Below are 17082 nucleotides of genomic sequence, written 5' to 3'. Positions count from 1 at the left end.
CAGAGGGATGAGCTACGGAACAGTACCGGAACAAAGGGATACTCTGTCCTGAAAGTGGACCCCATTTTAATCGATCTGAGGCTGCAGTCTCCTAGGGGATAGTGAGGAGCACAGGGAGACTCACACAGGCTCATACACTGAGCTCAACACATGCCTACTGAGAAATAAAGGTATATCATTTGCAGTGGGTGAGATTATCATGGACAGATAATCACTGCTTGGTTCTAATAGGAACTAAGTTGTGTGCCAAATTGATTTAACCAGTCAGTGCCTGACAGGACACTACTGTCTCAGAAAGGCTAAAATATAAAAATGCAATACCTTATAACAAGGCTATTCAATTATTTTTTCCAGCCGCACAAAACCAAGGGTGGGGGGTATTGATTGTGCAGTCTGGATTACATTGTGCTTTGGGAGCAGACCAGAGTTCACTATTTGAGTCCCCCTACTACATAAGTGTATCTGCACATTACCAAGACGTACCAAGAGGTGTCTGTAACCCACATCTGCTTGCTTCACCTCTACTTATGTGTCAATGCTTATTTATTCATTGCACATTTATCATCTTTATGGTTTTCTGTTCAAAGAAAAAATATTCAGTTTATTATACTTTGTCTTGATTTTATCTTTAATCGTACGTTTCATGTCACCTGCACCAAAATGAATTCTTTTTGTACTTAGCAAATAAAAAGATTCTGATTCTTATTTCGGAAGAACCAACTTTTTCATTTAAAATGTAGCCCCTTGCAGTAAAGCACTAAAACAGCTCTGATGAGAGGGAGGAAAGCTGACATCACAGCTGGGGGATGAGCAGGTAGATCCTGTTCACTTATATTCTGGCTGGTCCTCGCTTCAGAGCCCCTCACCTTGTAGGCTGCTTCTCTCATGAACTGCTTGGCCGGCTGCTTCCAGATGGCCGGCACTGTGATCACCCACCTCACATCTGCGTTGTTGAACTCGGCGCCTGTCTGGTCACTCAGTTCCTGCAACATACACAATCCAGAGTCATCGACTGATATGAGGCCACACTTTAATGCACAGGAGGCTTCTGGTTCACAGTATATTTCTGACTGGCTTTTAGAGGTTTGACAATACAGCCCAAACTCTTATCAACACAGAAGGATTTACTCCAAGATGATGTCAAATATGAAAAATACTCCGGCAAAGACTAGAACCGTATTGCAGAAACTTCCTTTCTTAAGCGTTAAGATAAGAAGAATATAAGATAGGATTTTTCCCAATTTCGTATTACAGAAGCAAATCCTAACACACATTAGGAATCCTATCTTATCTTACTTCATCCGATCTTATCTCAGATTAGGCAACCTAAGTACTCAATACTCAATCGACTTTGTCTGTTACCATGTAACTGATACTACTTTTCTAATCTTGCAGAGCTATTTTGTAACCCAATAATGTTAGATTTTCTTAAAAAAAGACAGCATCCATACTTAAAAAAATAACAAAAAACTACTACTGCTACTAATAATAATACACCACCTTGTGTTAAAGTAGAAAGCATCATGAGTTGAACTATGGTTTGTTTGTTGAAGGCATGGTATCCTTTACGGCTCATGTATATTGCCTGATCCTCCCCACTGGGGGCTTTGATAGGAAACAAAGGACCATCAACCAGTCCAAATACACCGGGCATTCGATAATCGTGATTGGAAGCTTAAACTTAATTACGGTGAGTTCTTCCGCTCATGGAAACTACAGATGGCCCACTCAGGATATAACACTAAAAATTATACATAGCGTGGCCACATCTTCATATATTTTAGGAACGATGACAATAAAAATTATATCAATTGTGTCCACATTTAAATATGTCGTGACGTGTTATGTTGCCACCACACCAGGCACCATACTTTTGGTTTTCCACGGAAGTAAAAATTGGCACAAATGACATCACAAAGCGAGGTGTGGGATTTTCTGCTGAATTTGAAAAATGGCTAAGTATATTATAGAAGTATTTTTCATATTTGACAAGAGCGGAACTTTTTCTGGAACCAGAACCTTTTTTCCAGAACCAGGGACTTTTGTTGTGTTCACACTGCAGGAACTGTACCCGATGGTAGCTCCTTGAAAGCAATTCCAGAGCCCCTTTTTAGTACCTACTAAAGGCCTGACACACCACAAGCACCAGCGCTAACATCGAAATTACACAGAAGTAAAGAAAATGGGATAGGGGGAGCTTCATCTAATGCATCAATTAATACATTTGTTGCTTACATCTCCATATTTCTACATAGGAAAATTTAATCACTAACTTTTACTTCAATTTTATCACTAAGTAAAGTATAAATAAATGGCTGGGTCCCATTTTGATTGCAATCAATTGCCCCAGTAACTAACAAATAACTACCAAATAACTTATTTATATGTATAAAATTACATTGTTTAACCTACAAACTTGTTGTATTATTTATTTATTTAGCATAAAGGTCCCAGTTCCTGTTGTGTTGTGAAAGCGACACACAAAAGTGGCCTGAAGCTACAAAACTTCCAGGTCATAACAGCCCAAGGCCTTGTAAACTCAGAGCAGATTCTGGAACTTTGGTGTGAAAGCGCCTAATGACTTAGGGACTGTTTATCTGCAATGGCTTTTTTCGGAACCTAACCCTAGTTACCATGGTTACCAAACAGTTATGCTAGGATCTACGAGTTGGGAAGTTTCTGTAATATGGCCCTAGAAGCCTAAGTTGCTAACACAGGTGGTGGTTTTGGTGCAGGAAGGTTGTACCTTGAGAGCTTGGTCTTTAAAGAATGACAGAGCGTAAGAAAATATATCCAGTGCCTTAACTCGCTTCCCATTGGCTGCCTGAATATCTGTCTCAATGGAGAGGTTCTGCAGACAAAATAAAAATGTCAGTGTCACCTCACTGTATCCACAAACATGCACAGCTGTATGGTGTGCTAAAGAGAGTCTCAGGCCTAAGGAATGGAGGAGAGAATGTTATGCACATGTAGGATACATATCTGACTTGTTGGAAAAACATGCTATAATCTCCAAACACATGCACGAGTGTTTTAAGCATGTTCACCGCTAAGGTGTGAAGCTTCATCTTGAACTTCTCCAGGTAGAACCAGTGTCTGGCCTCAGTAGGGTCCAGGTCATGGTAGAAATCACGGGCCGCATAGCCAAAACTGTGGAACTTCCGGTCAGGGGTCAAAAGAATGGTGGTGGGAGTCTTCTGATTGGATACTCCAGGGTCTCCCCCCTCCCAGCGCCTGTGGAGCACAATTGCAGGCTGTCCTACAAGGTGTTCACAGAAAGCATGGATGGGCATCCCATCCAGGCCACTTATCTGCCTGGGGCAGGCTCCAGGCCCCACAACACTGTATTAAATAAACAGCATGATGATGTTTGGATGGATGGATGGACAGACGGACGGACAGACTGGCCCTTATAAAAGAGCTAATGATCACGACCTGTCTGCAAAGAGCATGTCTTTCATGTCAGTTACATAGTTGTATAAGTTGTGACTAAACCCTAACTGACTACCGATAGGAAAAGAGCAGAAAAACATTTTAAAACTTGCCAATTAAATGAACAATAATGAGCTTCATTCCCAAAAAAATGAGCATGAGCGTTGAAGGCTGTTCAGTTCGCACAACATGCATCTTATGCATAATATAAAACCATTCATGTTACATGTTACAGTGTACTGCCTGGCCTACTGCTTAACCCAATTTGGCCAATACAATAGCAGCTGCTTATCAAAATACCTTTATTTTTACATAATTCATTGTTTTCTTTTTTCTTTTTTTTCTTTCCTGGATGAGTATCATTCTCAAACTTGCCCTCCCATTTTACATACAGTACCAGTCAACAGTTTGGACATACCAAGCCTCCTACAAAGGAGAGTGATACAGTTGAATCACCTGGTCATCTGACCTAAACACAGTATAGATGGTTTGTGAAGAGTTTGATCAGACTGTTATGGCCAATGAGTCTTCAACACGTTTTTGAATTACCAGCAGTTCAGTACCTGGTGCAGTGGAAAAGGACCCACAGAGAAACAGAGACAGACATGGACAGACACTGACAAACAGGGACAGACAGAGAGACACAGACAGACATGCACAGACACAGGGAGACATGGAAAGACACCGAGAAACAAATGGGGATCCAGGAATAAGATTCAAGAGTTTATCTGTCATATGCACAGTAAACAGTCACTTCCACTTTGCAATGAAAGACTTACTCTGCATGTCCTGTTAAACAGAGGTGCTCATAATGCAGACTAGGGCTGATCATTCCAGCCCTTCCAATAGCTCATCCCAGCATGTTATGCCCTGTGAGACATCGATCACCTTTTCAGGACAAACACACTCAAGCTCATTTCCTTGGGAATGAATACCTTCATTGCTGACTGTGTAAGTGCTTCTTCATCTTTGTGTGTCCACCTGCTCGCTCTCTCTCTCTCTCTTTCTCTCTCTCTGAACAATGAGAAGCAACTCAGCTAAGCAAATAGATCAAATAGAAGTCCACTGCACTGAGGTCCTCACTTAACCAAAGCAAAAGCATAGACAGCAGTCTAAGCATATGTATTTGATTCGGGGAGTGGAGGCACTGGGTTAATGCATGCATGATGTCATGGTGGTGTGTGAGCCACACAGCAGGGGATTTGCTTTAAGCCCCTCTTCAGTCCCTGGGGTGACGTTTCATGCTAGCGTTCAAATGAAAATCCATCAAGCATCAGAGGAGGCCTGCCTGTAAGTCAGGAGATGATCCCTCCCAGAGAAAGGGAGAGAGAGATATGCTCCAATGGTACAGAACTCTTCAGTCAATCACCATAAAAATTCAATAAGTCATATATGTATGTAAGCGATAATACACCCATGTATAATACATACCTCCAGTCGATCCCTAACTTTACCAATAATCACTAACAAATAAAGCCATTTGTGAGATCACATGACATATGGAAAACGTGGCATTTTATGAACATACAGTTAGGACCATAAATATTTGGACAGAGACAAAGTTTTTCAATTTTTAAGTTCTGTATATTACCACAATAAATTGTAAAAGAAACAAGTCAGATGCAGCTGAAGTGCAGACTTTCAGCTTTAATTCAGTGAGTAGAACAAAAACATTGCATAAAAATGGGGGGAACTAAAGTAATTTTTCTACACAATCCCCTCCTTTCAGGGGCTCATAAGTAATTGGACAAATGAATGTAACTGCAAATAAAATGATCAATTCTAATACTTAGAATTGCCTTTGCAGGCAATGACTGCCTGAAGTCTTGAACTCATGGACTTGACCAGACGCTGGGTTTCCTCCTTTTTAATGCTCTGCCAAGCCTTTACTGCAGCAGCTTTCCGTTGCTGTTTATTTGAGGGTCTTTCTATCTGTAGTTTAGTCTTTAGCAAGTGAAATGCATGGGGTTGAGATCAGGTGACTGACTTGGCCATTCGAGAATATTCCACTTCTTTGCTTTAATAAAGTCCTGGGTTGCTTTTGTTGTGTGTTTTGGGTCATTGTCTATCTGTATTATGAAACGCCGCCCAATCAATTTGGCTGCATTTGGCTGCATGTGGCTGGATTTGAGCAGACATGATGTCTCTGAACACCTCAGCATTCATTCAGCGATCCATCCTGTGACACATCAAGAAACACTGAAGACCCAGTGCCACTGGCAGCCATGCACGCCCAAGCCATCACACTGCCTCCAGCATGTTTTACAGTTGATGCGGTGTTCTTTGGATCATAAGCTGTTCCAGACCTTCTCCATACTTTTTGCTTTCCATCATTCTGATACAGGTTGATCTTGGTTTCATCTGTCCAAGGAATGCTGTTCCAGAACTGCGCTGGCATTTTTGCAAAGTCCAATCTTCTCTTTATTGTTGTGGCATTTTCTCGAATTGTTTTTTTCTGTTTTCGCAGCCTAAGGATGGCCTGTGTCACCTGCATACTGAGTTCCTTTGACCACATGTTGTATATTCACACCTCAATCTTTCAAATGCAAACAAGACACCTGAAATCAACTCCAGGCATTTTATCTGCTTAATTGATAATGAAAGAATGAAAGAATTGCCCACGCCTGTCCATTAAATTGTCCAATTACTTTTGGCCCCTTTAAAAAGAGGGTGGCACATGTTAACGAGCTGAAACTCCTAAACCCTTCATCCAATTTGAATGTGGATACCCTAAAATGAAATCTGAGAGTCTGCACTTTATGTCAATGCCTATTGTATAACTTCAATTGGAATATATTTCAGTAAACAGTTAAAATAGTAAAACTTGTGTCAGTGTCCAAATATATATGGACCTAACTGTATTTTGGCACTGAAATGGTAATAGACAATCGGATGACAAATGGCTCAGCTTCCTTTGCCCCGTCCGCCTCCCTGCCTCACCTCATGATGTGGATACATTCGGGCTCCTTGGTGAAACTGTAGGCGTAGCCGCTGGATGTGGTGCCGAAGTCAATGGCAACCACAACCACAAATGAGGGTGCTGAAGGCTCACTGCTGTCTGCGTCTTTCTGCTGAAAGCACCAGTGTTTAATTACATTGGTCTAAGCAGCTGTAACTTGTATATATAAATATACCTGCATGTACACATGTGTCACCATTAGCAGCAAACAAAAAAAGTGCATGGTACTCCATATTTTAACACCCATATGCCAAAGAAACAAAGTTGGGGCTTTGTCAAGCAGCCCAAAATGGAGAGCTATTGTCTGCAGTGGTCTTACCGAAGAATGGGACGGAGACAGGGGCGTGATGCCAGGATCCCCCAGGCTTTTGGCAGGAGATGCAGTTGACATTGCGTCTGAGAAGAGACAGAGGAGAAAGGGTGAAGCTTCATTCTTACAGTATTAAATGCTGCACAGGCAAGGCGTGTGTGGCCCACCGGCTACCCAATGATGGAGAAACAGAATGAAACGCACACACTGTCCAGCACACTTATACACAGACTACTGAAAACACAACAGCTAAAACAGATTTTCTATGTTAAAACAGGTACCAGTATTTTACAACACAACATTGAAATACATCCACTACGCTGCAGAAGTTGCCATTTCAATACTGCAGATGAATGAAAAGATGCCATATATTAATACAGACGTTACACAAAAGAGCAATCCTATCTCCCTATGCCTTCTGATTAACACTTAACCATTCCAAGACCCACACTGGGTCTACTTAACCATTCCAAGACTCACACTGAGTCTAACAGTCTAATTCTTGCTGCATGAGGGTGGACAGCAAGCATGAGCCAGTGGCCTGCAGGAAAGTCAACACTGTCAACCTGATTACGTTGCTTTTGCTTTAGTAAAAGGAAGGAAGACTGTGCTACCGTAACAAAGGGCTTTTAGGAAGCAGACAAGGCTGCTTTGAAAACAGCAAGCAGAGGTGCAGCTCCAGAAAATTCATTGTCCAAGCTGGATTTTTGAATCCGTTTATTATCAAAACAATTGAACACACATTCATTCATTATTATATAAGCAAAGATTTAGGCCTACATTGAACTTTTTGGACCGACATCATTATAACAACAAATTTTACTTGAAACTAACTAAGCCTTTAATGCCATCTTCAGAATTATTTCAAATTATGTAAAACTGAGCGCTATTGCATCGCTTTTGTACAGAGTGACATTTGAAAGGTATTAGAGAGTATTTGTCCTATGCCACAATGTTCATCAGCTTCGCCTAATAGCACTTTTGGGAAGGCCAAGAGAATGGACCGTAATGGCTGTCTGTGTATATTTAAAGTGGCTTAAGATAGTCTCTCAACGGGACACTGAGTTATTTGTCCGTTTTCCAGATTGCTTGTCTTGTTCCCACTGAGAGACTGAGTGGTCAGAATCAACACAATGCACTTTATGGGGCAATTACAGGTCTGAATTAGGGACCACCTGTAGATAGCCCCCCTGGAGCTGCCAAATCTCTGTAACCCCAGTTTTTATTTCAAAGAAAAACAACAAAAGTAAAATCAATACTGGAGATACAAAATGACTTGTCCATAATGGCAGATGTGTTTGAGAGCAGTATTACTCAGAAAGAAGCTCAATCGACTGTGTGCCTTTTGCAGCTTCTTTCTTCCTTACTCACCACTTAAGAGAACTTAAGATGTTTACACAGCAGCGCTGAATACTTGATGGGAGAATTCATTATGACATGTTTGCTTCTGCTAAGGGGATGGCTTTAAAATCAATAGAAACAATTTCTTGGAAGAAACCAGCAGACGGCACACAATTAAGCGCATGATGGTTTGGCCTTGATTTACCCAAGCTTGTTTGTATACATTCAGTTACAGTTCAGATCTGAAATAACTGACTGAATAAGGAGAATCACAAGCCAGCATACACAACTGTTTCCAAAGGATGGGGATAACAGCTTTAGTCTTGTCACATTTATTTGTAAAACAGGCAGATAATATAAATCCAGTCTACATGCAAGTTTCACTCTAGGGCTACCAATTCATTTGACGATTACTCAAGTAACTGTTTATATAACTGTTTATACATATATATATATATATACATATATATATATATATACACACACACACATACACACACACACACACACACATAGTGGTACCTCGGTTCTCGAACTCACTAGAACTCGAATTTCTTGAAAGTCGAACAAACCAGTTTGACCAAGAACTCGATCTGAATATCAGAAGTCGGACCGTGAACACTGACCTAATATAAATTGTACGCACCAGGAAATGAGTCATACTACAGTACAATGCAATTCTTACTTGAATGCCTTCTTCACAGACTGGACGATTAACCAAATAAAGCAGCGCAACATTACAGTAACTAACAATAAATAAACCACTAACTTACGTGTACTATTAGAGCATTTATGTCATTTATTTAAACTTTATTTTACCAGGTAAATTAACTGAAAACCAGTTCTCACTGCTTTACGTGATATTCGGGAGAAATAGCAGATTACGCATTGGAAATGCCTGAGATACAAGCATCATGCGTGTAACTAAACTCTTCAGCCAATAAGGGCAAAGGTGTGTCGTCACGGAGGCGGTTCCAGTTTGTGCAGCAGGGTGAGAGGTTGCAATGCATCTAACCGTAATGCATTGCGTCAGGATCAGAATGCGTTGCTTTAAGCCAGCGCTGTAAGCAAGTCGAACGCACCCAATGACCGGACTGGGGAAACAAACTGAAACGCGGACTTAATACAGAGGACTAATGACAACAACCAGAAACAGCTGATCACATGGGGATCCCACACGAGGTTAACGAGGGGGCGTGGCACACGGAAGGAGCGGACGATCGGGGCAGGACAGGGGTAATGTTGGGATAAGATCTTTATCGTTTTGGAAGCCATTAAGAAAAAAATGCTCTTCTTGTTTTATCCTGTTCATTTTGTGTTTAAATGCTAAAAAAAAACATATTTAGGTGGCCAGGAACCAATTAATTGGTTTTCCATTATTTCTTATGGGAAAAATTCGATCAGAACTCGAACTTTTTAGGATTCGATCCGGAGTCCAGAACGGATTAAGTTCGAGAACTGAGGTACCACTGTATATATATATATATAATATTATACTGCAATTAGAGTGAGGGAGGAACAAACCCTAGACAGGGCACCAGCCCATTGCAGGGTGCACACTCACTTAAGCATATAACCAATTTAGGACAACTCTACTTTGAACTCCTCCCAAATGTCCAAGCTTCTCACCTTATCTCTAAGGCAGAGCTCAGACACTCTGTAAAGGAAATTCATATCAGCCATTTGTATTCACAATCTCATTTACCGAAAACTCATGACCACAGGTAAAAGTAGGAATATACATCGACCAGTAAATCGATAGCTTTGCCTTCCAGCTCAGCTCTCACTTCACCACAACAAAACTGTACAGTATCTGCATTGAAATGCTTGTCAATCTCCTACTCCCTTCTTCCCTCACTCAGGAACAATACCAGTGAGATTCTTATGCTGTGTTCCATTTGACTTGGAGGTCGTAACTTGGAACAGAGGAATTACATCAGATATGAGTTAACAGCATTCCGGTACAGCAAGTCGGAAAGCCATTTAGCAATACCAGGGATCCCTCAGTCGCGTCTAGAAATTCTGTCCATAAAAGTTATGAACAGAATCAGTGACAAAGGCCAGCCCTGGCGGAGTCCAACGCCCACTGGGAATCAGTCTGACTTACCAATGATAATGTGAACCAAACTCTCACTCCAGTTATACAGGAACCTGATGGCTCATAATGACAGACCCCACACTACATACATTTAAAGATTGGGACCACCACCCCACTCTGCCAATCCAAAGGCACTGTCCTCAACCTCCAGGTATTATTGAAGTGACATGTCAGCCAAGACAGCCCAACAACATGAAGAGCTTTCAAGAACTCAGGGCGAATCTCATCCACCTCCAGACCCAATTCAGTGAGTTCAGCCCTAGTGATAGGTAAGTCCTCCTTTGAAGTCTACTTCCTCCAAGGCATACCAGTGGGATTTAGGAGGTCATCAAAGTACTCCTTCCACTACCTGGCTATATTCCCATTTGAGGTCAACAGGGGCCCTTCTCTGCTGTAAACAGCATGGGTGAAGTCTTGCTTCCCCCTGCTGAGTTTCTAGACAGTTTGCCAGAATTTCTTTGACGTCGACCAAAATTATCTTCCATGGCTTCACCAAACTCCTCCCCCACCCAGGTTTTTGCTTCTGCAACTGCCAAAGCCACATTCTACAGGCCTGCCAGTACCTGTCAGCTGCAAACCAAGCTTGGAAGGCTTCCTTCTTCAGCCTGATAGCTCCCTTTACCACTGGTGTCCACCAAGGGGTTTGGGGATTGCTACCACACAGGCACCAACAACCTTATGGCCACACCTCCACACAACCACCTCAGCATTGGAGGTCCAGAACATTGCTCATTCAAGCTCAATGTCCCCAGTTTGGTAACACTTGTCTTGATGCAGTCATCATAATGCATTATAATGCATTCACAAAAAAATTACAGATGAGATCTTCACAGAGCCTTCATAATGCATAATAAACTATAAGTATTTATAAAAAGACATAACACATTACAGCCATGTTTATTATGCATTATGGATGCTCTATGAAGCTCTCATCTATAATGCACAGCATTACCTTCATAATGCATTATAATGGTTGGTATAAGCCATTATAATGTATTGTGAAGGTATTTATAGTGCAGTCCTCCTGCTCATAGGACTGACGCACTTGGCTACCTAACCTTCCTGCTTCATGACCTCGACTTTGATTGCTGAGTCAAGTTCTTTCTGCTAAGTTCCCTAATAAAACCCCGGTGTACCACATCTGGGTCCCCATGCCTTGCATTCATGACGAAATACCTCACTGGGAGACATAGATACAGCAGACACACAGTGTCAGCTGCAGGACGTGCTTGCACCAATTGCCCAGCTCACCATCCTCATCGAGAAGCTGCAGCAAGGAGCCGGTGCTGCTGCCTCCTTGCCAAGGTGTCCTTGCACGCTTTTCTGGGGATCCTGATTGCCATGCCCGAGTAGCATGATGCTGGGAATTCTTGATGCACCACCTGGAGATGTTCCAGGGAGACTCAGACCAGGTGCATTTTATGATTTCCCTGCTCTCCGGGAAAGCCCATGAGTGAGCGACGGCATTGTGAATGGAGAAGAGTCTGGTCCTGGACCAGCCCGCCATGGGATGCAGCTTGGGGGACCAGACAGAGTTGCAGTGCCACGAGGAGACGCGATCGATTGAGGAGTACATCCAGCTGTCTATCATGTTGGATAACATCATCCACGACCGTTGCCTGACCAGTACTCAGCTTGAGTACTGAACTGCGAGACAGAGGAGCTCCATGCCTAGTCCCCTAGGTGCTTTACTACCTGTCTCTCTCTGCCATGTAGGGGGTCCATGGTGAAGAGACCACTGCCAGAGGGAAGCACCCAAGTTCCAGGGGAGTACCAGGACTTTGCTGATGTGTTCAGCAAGGTCCAGGTGTGCAGTCTTCCCCCCACTGGAGCTCCACCTGCATCATCAAATTTGTGGAAGAGGCCCCGTTGCCCAAGGGACATGTGTTCACCCTCCAGACCGGAGGAGAAGATGATGAAGACCTACAGTACGTGCGGGAGGCTCTGGCCGATAGTATCATCTGTCCATTGACCTCCCCCATCCCTTCCAACTTCTACTTTGTTAAGAAAGATGGGGGCCTGCTTCACTGCATCAATTACTGGCCCTGAAGACCATCACAGTGAAGTGTGGGGAGCTATTGCCCCTCATCCCCTCTGCGCTGGAACAGCTCCGCTCCGCCTGTCTTTTCACCAAACTCAACCTGTGGAGCGCATACAACGTCATCCACATCCAGTGCCTCGCATTAACAAAAACATTTCCCTAAACTGAAACAAAATAACATGCATAAATAAAATTAAAATGACTAAACAAGAACTATAAATATTGCTTCTGAAACCAACTGAAATGAAAACAAATGTCAAATACTTTCTATTACCATTTCTAAGTACTATTATTTACCAAAATAATAATTGACACTCTTTACACCTCCCCCAAATTGTTCTCTGTAGATAAGACCAAGCTGGCTATGAAGAGCAGCCACTTGTTGCAACACACAGGGAGCTGGGGGTTAAGGGCCTTGGTCAAAGACCCGCAGATGTGCTGAGGCCAGACTTGAATCGGCAACCTTCTGAACACAGGCCTAGAGACTTAGCCCACTGAGTCACACACTGATTTTTTTTATCTTTAGGCCTCTCAGGCAATGCACTTGAATGACAGAAATAGCCAATGGCACTACATTATGACATTTTGTAGTAGCTAGTAAGTTACTAAAACCTAAATTGAATTTACAGAGGTGCCTGCATTTCACAAACATAATCTGTTCCAGAAAAGTGGTCGTGAACCAATTTGTACGCAAACCAAGGCAATTTTCCCATTAGAAAGCATTGAAATTCGATGAATTCGTTCACATGCGTACCAAATAATAATTTTTGTTAATTGATTTCCTGGTTTTTATAGTAAAAACCTTAAAGAAAAACACAATATGGTGTGGTGACGGGAGGACAGAGGCATCGTGAGAGCAGAGAGAGACATGGAGACTTGCTTGCCGGAGAAATCATGCTCTTTATTAACAGACTTTAAACCGACCACAACAGGTACCCAACAAGCACCGAACCGAACGTTGTCAGACGCCGAACTGCAAGATGCACACACGCTAAATACACGCGAAGATCGGACCGGGTACACACAAGAAACGGGCAAACACATGCTCGACAACAGGGAAATGCAACCATTAACATTATCAACAACAACAATACAAGGGCAATTTACAATTGCACACGGGACATGCTGGGACATACACCCTGCTGGTGCTACACTAGTATTAAAAAAAGGAATCTGGTCGAGGAATCTGTTCATCGACCCAATTTTGTACACGAACCAATGCATTTTTTCAAAAAATTTTTGGTCGCAAACCAAATTGTTCGTGTGCCAATGCGTTCGTGAACCGCAGGCACCACTGTATAACAATTAAATAGATTTAAAAATACAAACTAATGAAACCACACCAAAAACTAAAACTAGATTTCAAATGAAAATAAGAAAAGTAAAAACTAAACAAAAAAAAAAAAACAATAACAACACTGACACAAAAACACACACACCGATACATTAAATTGCAGTTGAGATTTTTACAGGTATCTTATTTTAGTTTATAGCCATCTGTTGCCTGGTCTTGTGTGCAGCCCCTCTATGTGGCATCCAAGGCCGGCCCCATAATGAAACTCACCCTATATGCTGTGGCGCTGCTGTGTCCACATTAAGTATGAACCAGCCTTACGTCTATTTCATAATTCATTTTTCTGCGTGTGATTTCGGTCCGCAGTTGGTCATGCACGAAGAATCTTGTGTTCATACTACATCTATCACCCTAACCCTAAACCCCCCCCCACCTCCACATGCACATGATCACCACCGGACATAAAAAAAAACTACCTTACATGCTCACCATCTGGCTCAAACCCCTGATGACAAAATTTATATCATTCACGCTATGCATAGACCACAAGCGCACACAGAAAAGCAAAACACAAACTAAATAATCCTAAATAAACACCCAAAAAGTTCCCATTTAATTTCTTATATCGACCTCACAATATATGAAAATTGCAATGGGGAAAGCTGCGATGCAGAAGGGACAACTCTACTTTGATTGTGCGGAAATGGTTTGTATCTGTGGAGTCCGACATAGATCAATCTATTGTAATTTGCAAACCTGGCAACAATACTTTTCATACAACAGGTGGCAACTGTCACACCTAGTGGGACATCTTGCTCCGGGTACAAGCAGTGACATCACCGGTTCCGATGTATATAACTATGCAAAGTATTGTTGCCATCCATCCATCTATTAACCCTGTCCCTTCTGCTGCCCTGCCCGATCCTGCCCTGCCTGATCCTGCCCCCCTTACCCCTGTCTCACTCACTCCCACTCCACTGCCCTGTGCACCTGCCCCCCGTTTTCTGTGTGTGTGTGTGTGTGTGTGTGTAGGCTTGATCATTCTGGTTACAGACTTATTCTGGCCCAGCACCTCGACACTGCATACCATCTGCTGTTCTAGATTCTGGTTGCCTGGACTCCCAAATAAACTCCCCGTTCTCTTGCATTTGGGTCTTCAGTCATTCTTGGCTCTGAGTCCTGACAGCAACACAACCAATCTTTTTAACTATACAAATAATGTTAGTACCCACAAGCAAACACATGGAATGTCTGGCCATGTGCAAGGCCTTCCATACTTTTGGAAATATCCAAGCAGAAACAAACACTTTTTACTCATGCAAAAATTCAAAATCATATTTCTTATTTAATTCTTTTATTTAGTCATCATTTGTTTTAAACAATTAAGAAATGTACAATTTTGACCAAAGTGATAAATGCTCATTTATGCAAGAAACTTTTGAAATTTTATAGCTTAAAAAAAGCATTTCTTCTATAATGAGTCTGTTTCTTTTATATGTACAGTATGTTACATACTGAGATAATTAAGTTGATTGATATATATGCTATAAGCTGTTTCTTGTGAGGAAAGACTTGCTGGTTAAGTAGTGCAAATGGTTAATTAACATTTGGGATGCAACTATTGGTTATTTTTATAACCAATTATCCTACCGATTATTTTTACAATTAATTTGGTAATTGGATAAAATAAGTATTTTGTTCAAGGATGAGAATAAATGAAAAACTTGTGTCAACCAGGTATTTTGATAAACAAATAGTGGTTTCCATGTCACTAAAACCAAAATTTTATTGCACAAATTTGTTCAAAACAGAAGATTTTTAAAAGTACAATCCACTGTTCAGTGCATTATCTGCCATATGCAATTTGTATATACTGCTACAGTAAACATTAATGCAAAAGTTCAAAATTATAAAAATTGAACACATACATGGCACATGTTAAGAATGTTCAAAATGCTGTCAGTAAAAATCTTTGCCTGCTCAGGTGAACATGGTTGAGTTCCTTAGTGACTATGACTTACTGAAAAATGGATAAAATTTAAGTACATTTATTTAGTCACTTTGCTGTGGCCAGGTTAAAATCAGACCAGCTATGGAGGGACTATGTTCAGCAATATTTTAAGATATTCATATTTGTATCATACCAGTGCCAGTGGACAGAATATGAATTTTGCTAAATGAGCAGATTAGAACCTTCAAGGAACATTCTGAGAAAATTTTAGCATCATTACACTCAGCAGGTTACAGTGGCATTGTAACATCACAAAATAAAGTTTTCTGTGATGGATATAATTAGCACTACCTGCTTCTCCCAGCCACCTTTCAAACCAAAAGTAATAAGCTGATAAAACACTTGAAAGGAGCTAAAAGAAGAGATGAGTGGTAGAAAATGGCAAAAACTGCTTAGGAGTACTACAACCTGACAGGTGTGTTTCACTACAGCACACAGGACACAGTTTTACAGAGAGGTAGAACAGTCAAAACCATGTGACTGTTGGATCAAAAGCTGTGCTGTGATCGAAAAAGTAGATATTGTTTCGGCAGGAGCACAGAAAATAGGCAGAGATGAGCCACAGATGGCAATGAAGCGGGAGGAAGTGTACAGCGTATCCTGTTTCCCCAACACATTTGCACACTGACCTCGCCTGGAATATTATTCTGGTTGACAGGAAGCAGGAATAGTCAAAGGTCAAAGCCCCTTCTGTGCGCTTCTTTAGTGAATAAGAACCAGTGTGCTCTGCCCTGCCATAAATTGACAGCAAATTTTCTGCTCAGAAGCAGTGGGAGCCATTTCCAACAGCCCATAATATGAAAAGGAAAAACCTGGAGAAGTCCAGCTGAACCTTGGTATGAAAGCAGTGTAAAGCTGAAGAAGCTGAAGCAGTAACACCTGACCAGTTTTCACATCTTCACTGCGCACTGCCAGGGTGCCCTGTGACAAGCACCTCAGTAGCTGCACTTCCTTACTGACAAGACACTGCCCTTGACCACCACTGTTTTAATGGAATGGCTGGTGACAGATCTGGCATTAAAGCTCTGCATCACACTGCATAATTCCCAAAATCAACCACAGTTTCAGGATTGTTCCTTCCCTCTAATGACAAACTTCAAAATAAATGCATAAATCAACAAATAAAAAAAAGCTGAACCCAAAAAGTAGCATACAACAAAACCTTGGATTGCGAGTAACTTGGTCTGCGACTGTTTTGCAAGACGAGCACAAATTTTTAATTTTAAATTTATTAGAAAAGCACCATCCGAATAAGGCCGTAGCAGTGCGAGCAATGAATCTGTTTAACGACAATGCAATGTCACATTTCTGCGAAATCGAAAAGGAGACAAAAGCAGCTGTCATTGGATAGGTTCCTTGTTAAAGTCGCACAAAAAGAAGAAGATTCCAGTGAGCCAACAGAAAGCAGTGATTCCGTTAGTTATAGTGAAAGTCGTCCTACAAAATAACACTCCTCTTCTCCTCTCTCTCGTCTCCCTCACACCATCCATGCCTGTTTTCAAAGGTAATGTGCAGGTTAATTTGTTTTATGTATTTTTACTTTATATTTTGTATTAATCATTTTTATATGAATATTTTTGGGTTGTGGAATGAATC

At 41.6% G+C, this 17082-nt stretch overlaps 1 protein-coding gene across 7 annotated transcripts in view; it reads right to left on the bottom strand.

Annotated features, from left to right (window-relative positions):
• The window catches only part of hspa12a (heat shock protein 12A), a 47244-nt gene that overhangs the window by 13829 nt on the left and 16333 nt on the right, over positions 1-17082 (bottom strand). For 4 of the 7 annotated variants that reach the window (XM_023803527.2, XM_023803587.2, XM_023803557.2 and 1 more), the window contains exons 2-6: positions 6711-6787; positions 6373-6503; positions 3048-3234; positions 2747-2851; positions 867-983 (exon numbers count right to left, since the gene is read on the bottom strand). In XM_023803527.2, coding sequence (XP_023659295.1) covers positions 867-983; positions 2747-2851; positions 3048-3234; positions 6373-6503; positions 6711-6787 — 617 coding nt within the window. The remainder of the gene's footprint in view (positions 1-866; positions 984-2746; positions 2852-3047; positions 3235-6372; positions 6504-6710; positions 6788-17082) is intronic. The other 3 variants (XM_023803537.2, XM_023803576.2, XM_023803567.2) reach the window with 1 other exon arrangement.

This window comes from Paramormyrops kingsleyae, chromosome 3 (genome assembly GCF_048594095.1).
Source record: "Paramormyrops kingsleyae isolate MSU_618 chromosome 3, PKINGS_0.4, whole genome shotgun sequence".
In the NCBI taxonomy this organism is placed as follows: domain Eukaryota; kingdom Metazoa; phylum Chordata; class Actinopteri; order Osteoglossiformes; family Mormyridae; genus Paramormyrops; species Paramormyrops kingsleyae.
This window is presented reverse-complemented; position numbering and strand designations above follow the sequence as displayed.